The sequence below is a fragment of the Podarcis filfolensis genome, assembly GCF_964270895.1.
Source record: "Podarcis filfolensis genome assembly, chromosome: 1".
NCBI lineage: Eukaryota > Metazoa > Chordata > Lepidosauria > Squamata > Lacertidae > Podarcis > Podarcis filfolensis.
In genome coordinates, this window is record NC_139604.1 from 94,530,156 (window position 1) to 94,542,791 (window position 12,636).

Genomic DNA, 12,636 nt, shown 5'->3' on the forward strand with positions numbered 1-12,636 from the left:
CTGCAGGCAATGTGGCCAGGACCCAATGAATTCATGCACAGGGGAGAATTGTGCACACAGCTGGAGTTTCTGCGAAGTTTCTTTCCAGTGAAGCTGTTTGCACTGCAGAAGAGGCAAGCTGCTTTTCAGAGTACTTTAAGAACAACTGAGAAGCAGGATGCCTCTTCCTCTTTGTGGTAGAAACAACAAAGGTCTTTGTCCTTCCAGCATCTTCCCATTTTATTTATTTATGATTAAAGGAATGTGTCCCCGGAACCAGCAGTGATCCCTTGACCACAGAAGAACCACTGCTTTAAATATAGGATGGGGTGGATTGATTGGCCCAGCACGATCCTGTAGTTATAAAACCTTTGCCCACACTGCTATCTACGAACAAACCCCACAAACAGCTGCACACGAAGTCCAGCTGTTGAGATGCAAATCTGCCCTTTCCGTGTCCCTCAAGATGTGTACTTTTGGGGTAGGGTTGGGTTGTGGCACCAAGCAGTGCTCGGAAGTCACAGGGAGTAGCAAGAGGTACTACGTTCCCCCTGCAAGGCGAGGGAAGAGTGGAGAGGAGGACAGACCAGCGCTCTGATTGCTTGCCTCTGCTTTCGTATATTAGGCAGCCAGTGCTTTTGGCTGGGAGCCCAGACAGGGCTTTTGTAATCAAAACATGATCTTGTATGCTGTGCAGCCAGTACTGAGAAAGGCCGTCTGATGGCTCTCCTCTTTTAGCTCTGCTGTGGAATCCGCCAAGCTTCACCTCTGATGTCCAAAATGCACCGATCTGTGAGTGCCGCCTTTGTTGTAAGTGGGAGGGGTGTGGGGGAGTCAGCCTTGCATTCAGCAAAGCCAAGAAATGACTTCTTCTTCTTCTTGCCTTTCCCCTTTTGCATTGTGTTGTCATTTTGGGGGGCTTCGCCTTCGGCCAGCAGATGTGTATCTGAGAGATGTGGGAGGGCAGAAAGGTGCTTTTTTTTTTTTGTACAGCAGGTTAGGATGTGACCAGGTTAGGATGTCAACATCCTTCAGGAGGAGATCAGCTTCCCTCCCTCCACCTCCCTGCCGCCACAAAGGAGGGGAAGGAGAATTTAAAACAACAACAACAATACAGAATGTTGGGTAATGATGGACACTTCCCATCCCAAAGACCGGGAGTTTGGCGCTGCCTCGAGCAGCACAAAGGCCGGGCATGTTTACGAGAGCACTAGTGCATTGGCTAAGATGACAAAATGCTGGGTTGAGAGGCCCTCTCTTTCCCCACCCCCCAGGCTTTCTTTATCTCCTGAGCGCTGCTTCTTTCCTGAGTCTTTCATATCATAAATAGCTGACTTTGAAAGCGGCAGGTGGGGGGGTGGAATCCTGTAGCCAGAGCCAAGATCTGCGAGAAAATCCCATCCACCAAGAACTGACAGCGAGTGGGTGAACTTGAAATGTTGGATACAATGCCAACCGCCCCCCCTCCATGAAGCTTCACTATCCTACCCCCCATTGCTCTGCTTAGCCCCTCCTTTTCTGTTTCATTTTGATAGAGAAAGATATCCATGCATGTCTGATTCTCCCTCCCCTTCTCCTCTCCCATTGGGCTCTCTGTTTTCCAAGCGAGCAGGAACGCCTTCTGATTCACAGCCACTGCACGTTTCTTCTGCTAAAGCCATTTATAACTCCCCCCGAACTAGTCACTGTGGCATGCGGGTACCTCACTCCCCAGAAGAGCTTTTATGCTGGAGAGAGGGCGTGAGGGGCGTCCCTTTCCATCCCAAAGTGGCAGCGGAGTCGACATTCTTTCCAGTAGCTTGGCAGCGGAAATATACCCTCTTGTTACTGACTGGCTGCAACTCAGCAGCAAAAGCCAGGAAGAAAATCGCTGACCACGCTGCAACGTGTTGGTCCATTTTCACCAGTCAATCAGTCTGTGTGCCAGCCATCAGTCAGGCCTCAAAGTGCTGCTTTGCAGTTTTGGGGTCATTCAGCTAGGCTTTTGTTGCTGCTGTGCTACTGCTGTGTGTGTGTGTGCAAGGAAAAGAATCTCTTCTTCAGCCCCAAATTGTGGAGATAATTGGAAAAAAAACAGCGAGTGGGGCCTGCAACAAAATGTTGCAGCAAATCCTCACCCTGTACTCCAACAGTGATGATAGGAGTTGTGGTCCTACAACATACAGATGGCCCCACTTTGGCTCCCTCTGCTTAAGACTTTCTTGCTTGGTAACCTTTTATTTGACTACTATTCACTATTCCAGGTGTTCTGGTGACCAAGAAAGTGGTATAAAACTTAAGTTTTATTAACGTACATACACACACAAAAATCAAAGCATTATGTTAAGTCCCAGCCACCTTTCACCATGAATGTTATCCCCACTGGAGTGGAATCTAGACACATATAAAAAAAGTTATGAAAATGCTTTTTTAAAAAATAAATGTTTTGAAAAAAATATATTGAATTTGTCATAGCTCACTATCACCATCTAGTGTCCTATTTGTATAATGCACTTTACAACACACTTAAAAACGTTTCATTTGCAGCTGTATAGCTGAATCCTGGAAATGAAAGTGGGGCTGGTGGGAAATCTTATACCAATCAGAGAAGAAATAATAATAATAATAATGGTAATAATAATAATAATAATAATAATAATAATAATAATAATAATAATTTATTATTTATAACCCGCCCATTTGGCTGGGTTTCCAAAGCCACTCTTCCCATTTGAAAAGACTTTCAAATCATGTAGATAAACTAAGGTGGCATATATGAGATTCTCAGGCAGTCACCCAGACCTGCTTTGTAGCTTCAGCACAGTGGCGGCTGTGGTAGTGTACCTTTTAATTTTTTTTACTAATAGCTACATAACCTGGATCTTTCTGAAGTGGACTTTGATGCCCTGCATTCTTTGCCAGATTGAGCACTGTTGTATCTTAATATTTTCACTAAAAGGTGTATTGCAAGGGCAAAACATTGGCCCTGCCTGCACCATACATTTAAAGCAGTATCATACCACTTCAAACAATCATTGCTTCCCTCAAAGAATCCTGGCAACTGTAATTTGTTAAAGTTGTTGAGAGTTGTTAAGAGACCCCTCTTTCCCTTCACAGAGATGGAGTTCTCAGAGTGGTTTAACAACCAATCCCTCTTCACAAACAACTCGGAGAATTGTAATTCTGTGAAGGGAAATAGGGGTCTCCTAACAAATTTCAGCACCCTTTACAAACTACAGCTCCCAGAATTCTTGTTGTGGGTGGGGCGTACGAGATAGGATCCTTGTTTTTTATTATTATTATACATGCTATATTATGTCTACCTGGTTTTTATCCCAATGTGGCTCTTGGAAGGTTGCCCATGAGGGAATAAGACCCTTGGGCTGAAAAAGCCCCCCTCCTGCACTGGAGATAATGGTCTGACTCAACTTATTACATTCCTAGCATATGTTGCTATTATATGGCTTTATTAAATGGATTGAATAACCAACCTCTGCACAGTTTAGCAAAGGATTCTATGGAATGTGGCTTGGTCACTGCACATTTTTGCAACACACACAATTAAAGGAGTGTATTTCTGAATCCACATTGCTCTGATTCCAGGGCTGGCCCACCCATGAGGCAACGTGAGGTGACTGCCTCAGGCGGCAGCATCCACCAGGGCAGCAGATCCTGATGTTGATCTCTCTCTCCCCCCCACCACTTAATCCTGATGTAGATCTCCCCTCCCCCCTTCTTCCCTGGTTGGGAGGAAAATGCCATTTTGGAGTCCGCCTCAGGTGCCAAAATGGCAGCCCTGTCTGATTCCATTCTGCCTCCATAGCCCCTAGCTTCCCCCCTGATTATGTATGGAACTTACTTGCCCACACAAAGGTGACATACCAGTCATTAGGAACCCAGAAAATTCTGGCCAGGTTGGATCCAAATCTAATTTAAACAGTTTTGCAAAAGTGTAACATCCCTGCCTCTCTCCACTGAATTTCCAAAGCTACCCACCCACTCTCTTTGCCAAGACATTTGATGATGATAAAAGAACCCAATATTTTCCTCACCTCGGGGGGTGGGGATATTTCTCATAAGGAAAATTTGCATATTAGGCTTAAACTGAGTCAGCATCCATTCATCCAGGTCCATTATAAAAGTCTGTTGCTGTATTATTAGAAGCTAGGCCTGTAATTAAATAAGGGATTGACATGTGAAATTTGGCCCTTATCCCAGAGTTTGCTCACCCTAAAGATGCCTTTTCCAAACTACTGCTCTCTAAATAAGTGGTTCCCAAACTTTCCCCCCTCCGCAGATCATTTGAAAATGGTTGAGGGTCTTGGAAGACCACGCAATGCTTTTCCTGCCTGTTGCAGCAATTGTAATTCCATAGAATTCAAATCGTGATACAATAAAATAAAATATAAGCAAAAAAAGAAGCAAAAAAATACAGTAAAAAATCAATATGAATATTCAATGTGATGGTTGTGCCATCTTCTATTTTCAACCATAAATTCACTGACACTCAGTAGACCACCTGAATGAAGCCTGGGGACCACTGGTGATACATAGACCACAATTTGGGCACCGCTGCTCTAGATGCTTTGAACTAGAGCTGTGAACATCCCTGACATTTACCTTTAATTGCTGGATCTGATAGGAATTGTGGTATGAAATATGGAGCACACCAGGTTGGAGGAGGCTACACTACAGACTTCTCATGGTTGCCAAACTACAGTGCTTCAAACTACAAAAGAAGACAGACCCAATGTCCCTAAGGGTACTGGAACATTCTCAGAATGAAGGCCTGGCAATCCTATGTTCTTTTCTTTCACAGGCCCATGGTCTTTTCAAGGCCCACTCCCTTGTTGTCAAGAGCGCATAGCCTCTCCTGTCTGTCAGCCTTGCATTCAGATTCTCCACAAGCCCAGTTCTTTCTTAGCACCTCCTTTCTTCAGCTGAACCCACTGCTAACTCTCTTATTTTCTTCATCTACCAGGACTTGCCATGGCATCCTTTGTGCCCGCTGAGCAGTCTTGTCCCTCCCACCATCCCCTCCCGGCTGAAAGATGTAGCTAGACTTGCCTTTAGGCTCCGCGTTTGACCCCCGTTCGTTTATTCATCACCCATTTCCCGAAATCAATTGGTTTTGCGAACAGCCCGTGACATCACAGTTGTTGGCGGAGTTAGGTAGTCATCACCAAGAAGCCCTTAGTGCATTAAAAACAAATTGAATGTAGGTATCAAGGGATCTCATGGCTAGACAATAAGCTGACGTTGTAGCAACTCCTAAAATTATAGGGTATTACAAGTGCTACCATCTGTTTATGCAAAATTCTAGTTCCACAAGTGCAGCATGCCTTAATTGCTACTGCATAGTTCCTAAAAGGAGCAGGGGATGGTCCTTATGCTTTAAATGATGAGAGTTGACTCTGCTGGCTGAGGTGATGGGAGTTGTAGTCCAAAGTATCTGGAAAGGACCAGGTCCAAGAAGGCTGAGTTACTAGGGATGGTAGATTAATAAGGTTCAGTTCACATTTAAAGGCAAATGTACCTAATTCATACAATATGCCGACTGAATCGCAACCATCCTTCAGAATTCGCACTTCTCCAATTTTTACAATGCAGTTCTTCAGCCACATAATGTGTACAAAAATGCATATATCAAGGAAAATAACATAATATGCATTGTATTAACAGAGATTGCTTTTCAAAATTGCATACAAAACTGTGAAGAATAGGAGAACTTAACACAAATATGCTGGTGAATTTTCATGAGAACTTTGAGACAAAAATGCAAACTGATGTGGAAACGTGGAGAACTGGCCTTCAGGAAGGGAAAAATGAGAAACCGAGAGACACCAGTGTTGGCATACTTACCCATCCCTGTGTGTTACACCCTAAACTGAAGGCTGGCTCAGCCCCTGAAGAGAGATGGGAAGGAGCAGAACAGAAGAAATTTGCACTCAATATATCTGGCTCAGAATCTGCCAGGCCAGATTACAAAACTTGATATTCACAGGAGGATACCTAGCGTCAGATAGCCCTGTCAACTTCAGACTTGATATTTAACACCTAAATTGAATTTGTAACTTAGGAAATTTTGTTTTACCATGGACTTTTTGGGGGGCTGGAAAATATTTGGGGAGGGGAAATGTTTTCGATTGAGTGCCAAAATATACACAAGCTCACAGATACCAGCTATTACTGCTCTAACCCTCAACCCATTTTGCAGAGAAGAATAGTGCTTGAAAAGCCACACCACCTGCTTAATACAGATTCTTCTTTTGTCCAGATTTCACTGATTCCTTCTGCAAGGAAATCAAATTTTGCCTTAAAAATCCAGTATTACTTCTTATGAAGAGGTCTGCTGGATCATACTAAGGGCCCATTGAGTTTGTCATCTTCTTTCCAGGAATGGCCACCAAGATGCTTAGATGCTTTTGATCAGAGCCAGCATCAGTAACCTTGCATATTATTGTCCCAGGGCATTGTGGCAAATTTCAGTGGCAGCTGGAGTCAGCCATCCAATGCTATGCAGTGTTGCTTTTGCCTACCTGCCCACCCCAACAGTGCCAGAGCTCACTAACAAAGCAAGTGGTTGACTGATGGAGGAGGGGGCCACTAGAAGTATTTACTCAGGATTTCCTCAAACCTGCAGTTGGCTCTGCTGTTGATCCTCCCTTCATTTAGAAGTGCTGCTCTTTCTGGTGGATATATTTGGTTTTTGATCTTGTTAATGCTTCAGTAAACTACCCTTATTGTAGCATGCCTTATATCTTGCATGAAATCTCTGCTTTGGCCTACAGATCTTAGCAGAACACACACACAGAGACGTTTGTCAGTGTCAATATTACAGTATAAATATACGATTGCATATAGTAGGCCACATACTTATCCAAATTTATATTTTTTCATTACAATTTTATTTTTTCATTACAATTTTAAGTTAAAATACTATCTGTTTATTCAAAATAGGACACTGGGTACCTATCTTCTGTGACTTTAAAACATAGAGCTAAATGTTCGATTGCTGTGGGTGATGAAGACCTTTGTCTTCCATCTTTTTCTTGGTTGAAAGAGAGGAGACAAAGAGATCCCATGGTATGGCCAAAATTCCTCATATGGGAGGAACAGCTGGATATGAATTTCTATAAATTACAAGGCTACCACCTTGCTGAAACTAAGACCAAATGGGTCCCATGATGGAAAAATGGTGGAATATAAATGTAAAAAAGTAAAATTTGTACTATTAACCATATGTGTATCTGTTATCTGTTTTACTGACCATATGTAGAAATCCCCTAAAGCTCTTTCGTTCCATTAGGATGCCACAGTGGATGATGCAGTGTTGCGGAAAAAAGAACAAAAAGATGTCGAACTGGATAAGAAAATCATAGCTTTGCGGAAAAAGAACGAAGCCCTTATGCGAAGATATCATGTATGTTTGACTTCTTAGCTCAGTTTTGGGGCCTGCTTGGTGAACCTTTGAAGCCCTACATGCTGATAACTCTTTTGAAAAATTCAGTTTGTTGCATTGAATTTCAAAATGATTATTCTGCATAACAGATCAGGCTGTCAGAATTGTAAGGAGCCTAAACCAAGGAACCTAAGGAACAGCAATCATGTAGGGGAATGGGGAAGAAGCCTATGGCCAGATAACTTCTGCTTGGGCACTGCTGCAAGATGCCTCCTCAGTTACATAGACTTGAGGCCTATTCATACTTTGTTTGTCTCATGATTGCTAGTCATGAGTCCTATACTTTGTTTTGTTCTGCCACTTTACCAGAGAAAACCAGCTGTTCACTGCTGAATGTCAATTGGGTTTTCTGTGGATTGGTACTTGTTCTGAATAGCAGTAAACATTAGGTTTTCCTGGAAAAAAGTGGGGGCAGGGCAAAGAAAACCTCTCTTGGACCCATGACTAGAATTTGCGGGACAAACCAAGTGTGGAAGGGCCTTTAAGGTGCCCCATAGGAGTCAGAATACTGCATGGCTTATCATCCATTGACATTTCTGGGTCAGATTAACCTGAGCTTTAGAGTGTGTTGTCATCAGTATGCTAATACCAGCTCTATATTTCATTCAGGAAGTGTGCAATAGCAGTCTACCCTGAATCAATATATTGAGACTGTGTTTGGGCATGCAGGATTTAAGAGACTGAAAATCAGAATGGAGACAGGCAATAGTCTTTGAAGAGTGGAGGCTATTTTAGAGATGCATTGCTTCCCATGGTGTTCACTTCTTTCTTTTGAGGCCTCTTGGTCAATCAAATGATGCCAGAATATAAAACCCATGAAACCTGTTTACCAGAGGTGAAAGTAGTGTCTACATACCATATCAAATTATTATTATTATTATTATTATTATTATTATTATTATTATTATTCCCATAGAGCTCAGGGCGGTTCACAACATAAGATCATAAAATCACAATATGAGAAACGCAAAATACATAATAAAAACAAAAACAAAGACAACACAATAATCTCCCCCTTCCAAAACACATTTTGAAAGGGCATTAGATGTCAATCAGCCAAAGGTCTGGTTAAAGAGGAATGTTTTCTCCTGGCGACTAATGAAGGTGCCAGCTGAACCTCCCTGAGGAAAGCATTCCACAAACAAGGATCCACTGCAGAAAAGGCCCGTTCCTATGTTGCCCCCCTCCAGACCTCTCATGGAGGAGGCACATAAAGAAAGGCCTCAGAGGTGATCTTGGGGGTCCAGATAGGTTCATATGGAGAGAGGTGGTCTTTAAAACTATCTTCAACTCTCTGAAGAAGAAGAAATCACATGTCTCAGTAAAGCCTTGGTAAATATAGTCATCACCTGGATGTTGCTATTGTCAAATATAGTGGCAGCCGCAAATGTGTGCTGATGAATGTACCGTTTCTCATAGCTTCCCTATGTTTCTCCCTTTGTTTGAGATTGCTTTGTTTCTAGCTTTCCGCTTGTTGTAAGCTGATCTGATAGAGAAGCTGGCTGTCATTTTTGCAGGAAATAGAAGAGGACAGGAAGCGAGCAGAGCAGGAGGGAATGGCTGTCACGTCGAGGAAAGCCAGGCCAGATGGCCTCACCATCACCATCACCAAAGCCCATAATGTAAGCATTATCTCCCCTTCCTGCTAAGGAAGGATTTTTATACATTCCATTCTTGCAAGGTTAGAGAGGTCTTAGCTGAGGGATTATGAAATCAATATGTAATAAATATAGAGACCATCAGGCTTCAGGCTCTATCAGGTCTCTGAATGATTTACAGGTTCCTAAATGTAACAGTAATATGTGCAAGTACATGTGTTTGGGGATGGCTCTCCAATGAGGAGTAAATTTAAACACCTCTGTGAACTATGGTTTAAAAATAATAAGAGAAGGGAATTGACTATGAAAGACTGGAGTGAGTCCATCACACACTATTGCATCATCTATTTCTCATGAATAAAGATCCACACCATGATGACTCTACTGTTTCCCTAAACCTTTGACATTTCGGCCAAATGTCAGATTCATAAGTGAAGAGATGCTTTTCCCCCTCGCCAGATTTATAGGTTGCCTGGCAAATTGGACAAAAGGACCAGCTATTTCTTTGGAAAAATTTCCTCAGTATTTGTATCACTGGCAAAAAGTGTGAGGTCATAGAGCCCTCCTGACATTTTCATAACTTCTTCTCCCCAGCTGTTAAGGCAAAAGAGAAAGGGAGGAGGTTAATATGGCAACATCCCGACCATTTCCTAGCTAAGTGTTTGTCCTATTGGCAGGAGAAAAGAGTCGTGAGTGAGAAATGGGGAAGCAGCGGCCCTCCTGCCTCCAGTTTTGGGATTGGAAGTGAGGAGGAGGAAGATGACGAGGAATCTGATCACTTGTTTACATTCAGGATGGGGAAGAGGGTTCAGTTGGCTGTTACCATGGACAATAAAGCCAAGGTGAGTCCCCAGCCCGTTTTATAAAAGTGCTGAATCTCTAGAGATGCCAGCAAATTCAGGTTGAAACGATGAAATACAAGTAAAAGCATTCTAGTTTAAACAAAGCAACATACATTCAGCAAAAAGGTGGGTCCCACATTGTTAGTTAGCCCCAAAAATCCAATAAACTTCATGTGCTAGCAGGGCTAGAATTTGGTTCTCTAATATCCCAACCCAGCATGATCCACAAGGCCACCCAATAAGAGTCATGGTAGGGCAGGTTTTTAATCTGGTTCCCCAACATTCCAGTCCAGCAAGGCCACCCAGTGAGCTTCATCTGTGAGCAAATGTATTTGCAATCCACAGAGGATACTTATTCAGGACTAATCAAACTTTTAATGAAGTCCATATTATTGCTTGCTGAGTAAGTCAGCATTTGGGTGGTAATCTTTGTGAGAATGTTCCTCCAATACAACATATAGGCTTCAGTCAATTGGGAATCATTGTCACAAATAGTAAATTTCCAGCAGTCGAAAAAAGCAGCTTGCACTCAGATTGTAAGTGACCCTTCAGTCTTTTACTGCCTGATAGGATTGTAAATTCATTTCCACGACTTCAAAAAGCTCTCTAGACATCTTTGGGGACAGCTCGGTGACGACATCTGTTTCGTTCGCAGTGGTAGTCAAAACAACACATCACATTAGGCTGTGTTGACATACAAGCAGAATGTAATATGAATCTCTTACAATAACATTAAAGAAGGCAATGGCAGGTCCTTGACTTGAGCAACATGTTTGGATTCAGCTACATGCTGTCAGAATCAAGACCTCAAAGACAGGAAGAGGACATAGAAGGGGTTGGTGCTTCGAAGCCCCAGTAGCAGGGCTTTTTTTCCCCAGCCGGAACTCGCCAGAACTCAGTTCTGGAACCTCTAAGGTGGGCTCCATTGCCATTATAAGAGAATGAGGGAGGTGTTCATGGTCAGTTCCGGCACCTCCTTTTCTAGAAAAATAGCCCTGCCCAGCAGTATGAAAGCTTGAAATACAAGTCTTTTCTTTTCTTAGGTAAAGGTAAAGGTACCCCTGCCCATACGGGCCAGTCGTGTCCGACTCAGGGGTTGTGCGCCCATCTCGCTTAAGAGGCCGGGGGCCAGCGCTGTCCGCAGACACTTCCGGGTCACGTGGCCAGTGTGACAAGCTGCATCTGGCGAGCCAGCGCAGCACACGGAAACGCCGTTTACCTTCCCGCTAGTAAGCGGTCCCTATTTATCTACTTGCACCCGGGGGTGCTTTCAAACTGCTAGGTTGGCAGGTGCTGGGACCGAACAACGGGAGCGCACCCCGCCGCGGGGATTCGAACCGCCGACCTGACGATCGGCAAGTCCTAGGCGCTGAGGTTTTACCCACAGTGCCACCCGCGTCCCTTTTTCTTTTCTTAGGCATTTCTAAAAAGAATATTTCCATGAGTGCTAATACAGGTTGAAGATGTCGGAAGCAATGAGGGTTTGGGGCAGTATTTTACTAACAAGTCCCATCAGTGTAAGAATTTCTGCTTGAACAACAGGACTCCCCCCCGCCCCTTTCCACTATCCACCTGAAATCTGTTCCAGAACTTTGGGGAAACTCCCAGAAGAGATTAAGGGGGTGTATGGAAGAGGAAATGGGGAAAACATTCTGTTGCACTAGCATAAATTCTAAAAAAAGCCTTAGCACACTGCACTGGATTCCACCCTTCTAGTTCAGTCAGATTTTTTCTTGCAGTTCGAATCCTGTTATTAATGTTGCATGTGGTATATTTTAGTATGAAAATGTGTTTCAGTCATTTCTCTCATTCATTTTCATAAATTACTGCGAAGTGGGCTGGGTGGAATTATTCTCCTTTCCTGCCCTGGCATACTGTTCTGGGGGTTCTCCAAACTCCCCTTGAGCCAATTTTGGGGTGCATGAGGGAGGAGGGGGCAGAAAGCCCTGTTGTGCTAGCAGAAGTCTTTGACGTCATTAGTTGATTCTGTTACTCTGAGTCTATGCGTTCTAAGTAATCTGTGTGCTACCCTCAAAACATAGTGATATTTTCAATTACATGGAATAAAAGTTATATCATCTCTGCTATATTTTGCTTAGTTGTATTGGTTTTTATCCAGGAAAACAATTCCCATGATGAGAATTTTTTGGCTCGGAAGCTAAGAAAATTCATCAACCCCGAAGGGAGTTAGCTGATCTTTACACAGCCCTCCTAAATGCTGACAAAAAATCAAGAGAACACTTGTTACTTCAGTCTTGATTAGTGCAACAAAATTACAATGCTAACATATACGTTATCCACAAAGGTTCGTTATATTGAATTTCTGGCTGAAATATTTCTTTTCGGAATTAGATTGATTACAACTGGTAGCTATCAGTGAATGGAATTTGCTATTTGTTATACTTGTTTTTCTAGCACCAAATAGGCATCCTTACTCTAAATATGCACCTTTCTATACATACTGTACAGGGCAAGAAACAGCATATTCTGATTCTGCCTTTTCTAGGGAAAGCGGGTTGTGAGTGAAAAACGGGGATCAGAGTGTCTTGTGAGCCCAGGGGAGGCCCCAGACATCAGTGAAGAAGAGATTGATCAGTTGGTTGCTTTCCGCAGGGGAAGAAGGATGCAGATTGCTATTACAATGGACAACAAAGGCAGGGTGAGTATTTTCCCAAATGGCTCCCTTTGGTTCCAGTTCTCTGCTTGGACTCAGTCCCGTCCCCCAGCCCCAGTGTTAATACATGTTGCCAAGGCTGCTAGCTCTTGATGCAGAGGT

At 43.2% G+C, this 12,636-nt stretch overlaps 1 protein-coding gene and 1 long non-coding RNA gene across 3 annotated transcripts in view; both read left to right on the forward strand.

Moving 5' to 3' along the window:
- LOC310766617 overlaps window positions 1-12,636 on the forward strand; it is a 246,290-nt gene that overhangs the window by 154,721 nt on the left and 78,933 nt on the right. The window lies entirely within an intron of this gene.
- CCDC9B (coiled-coil domain containing 9B) overlaps window positions 605-12,636 on the forward strand; it is a 55,489-nt gene continuing 43,457 nt past the window's right edge. Inside the window, exons 1-5 of one of the 2 annotated variants that reach the window (XM_083584566.1) lie at window positions 605-789; window positions 7,268-7,381; window positions 8,938-9,042; window positions 9,696-9,860; window positions 12,367-12,519. In XM_083584566.1, coding sequence (XP_083440692.1) covers window positions 751-789; window positions 7,268-7,381; window positions 8,938-9,042; window positions 9,696-9,860; window positions 12,367-12,519 — 576 coding nt within the window. In that variant the 5' untranslated portion in view covers window positions 605-750. The remainder of the gene's footprint in view (window positions 790-7,267; window positions 7,382-8,937; window positions 9,043-9,695; window positions 9,861-12,366; window positions 12,520-12,636) is intronic. The other variant, XM_083584567.1, reaches the window with a different exon arrangement.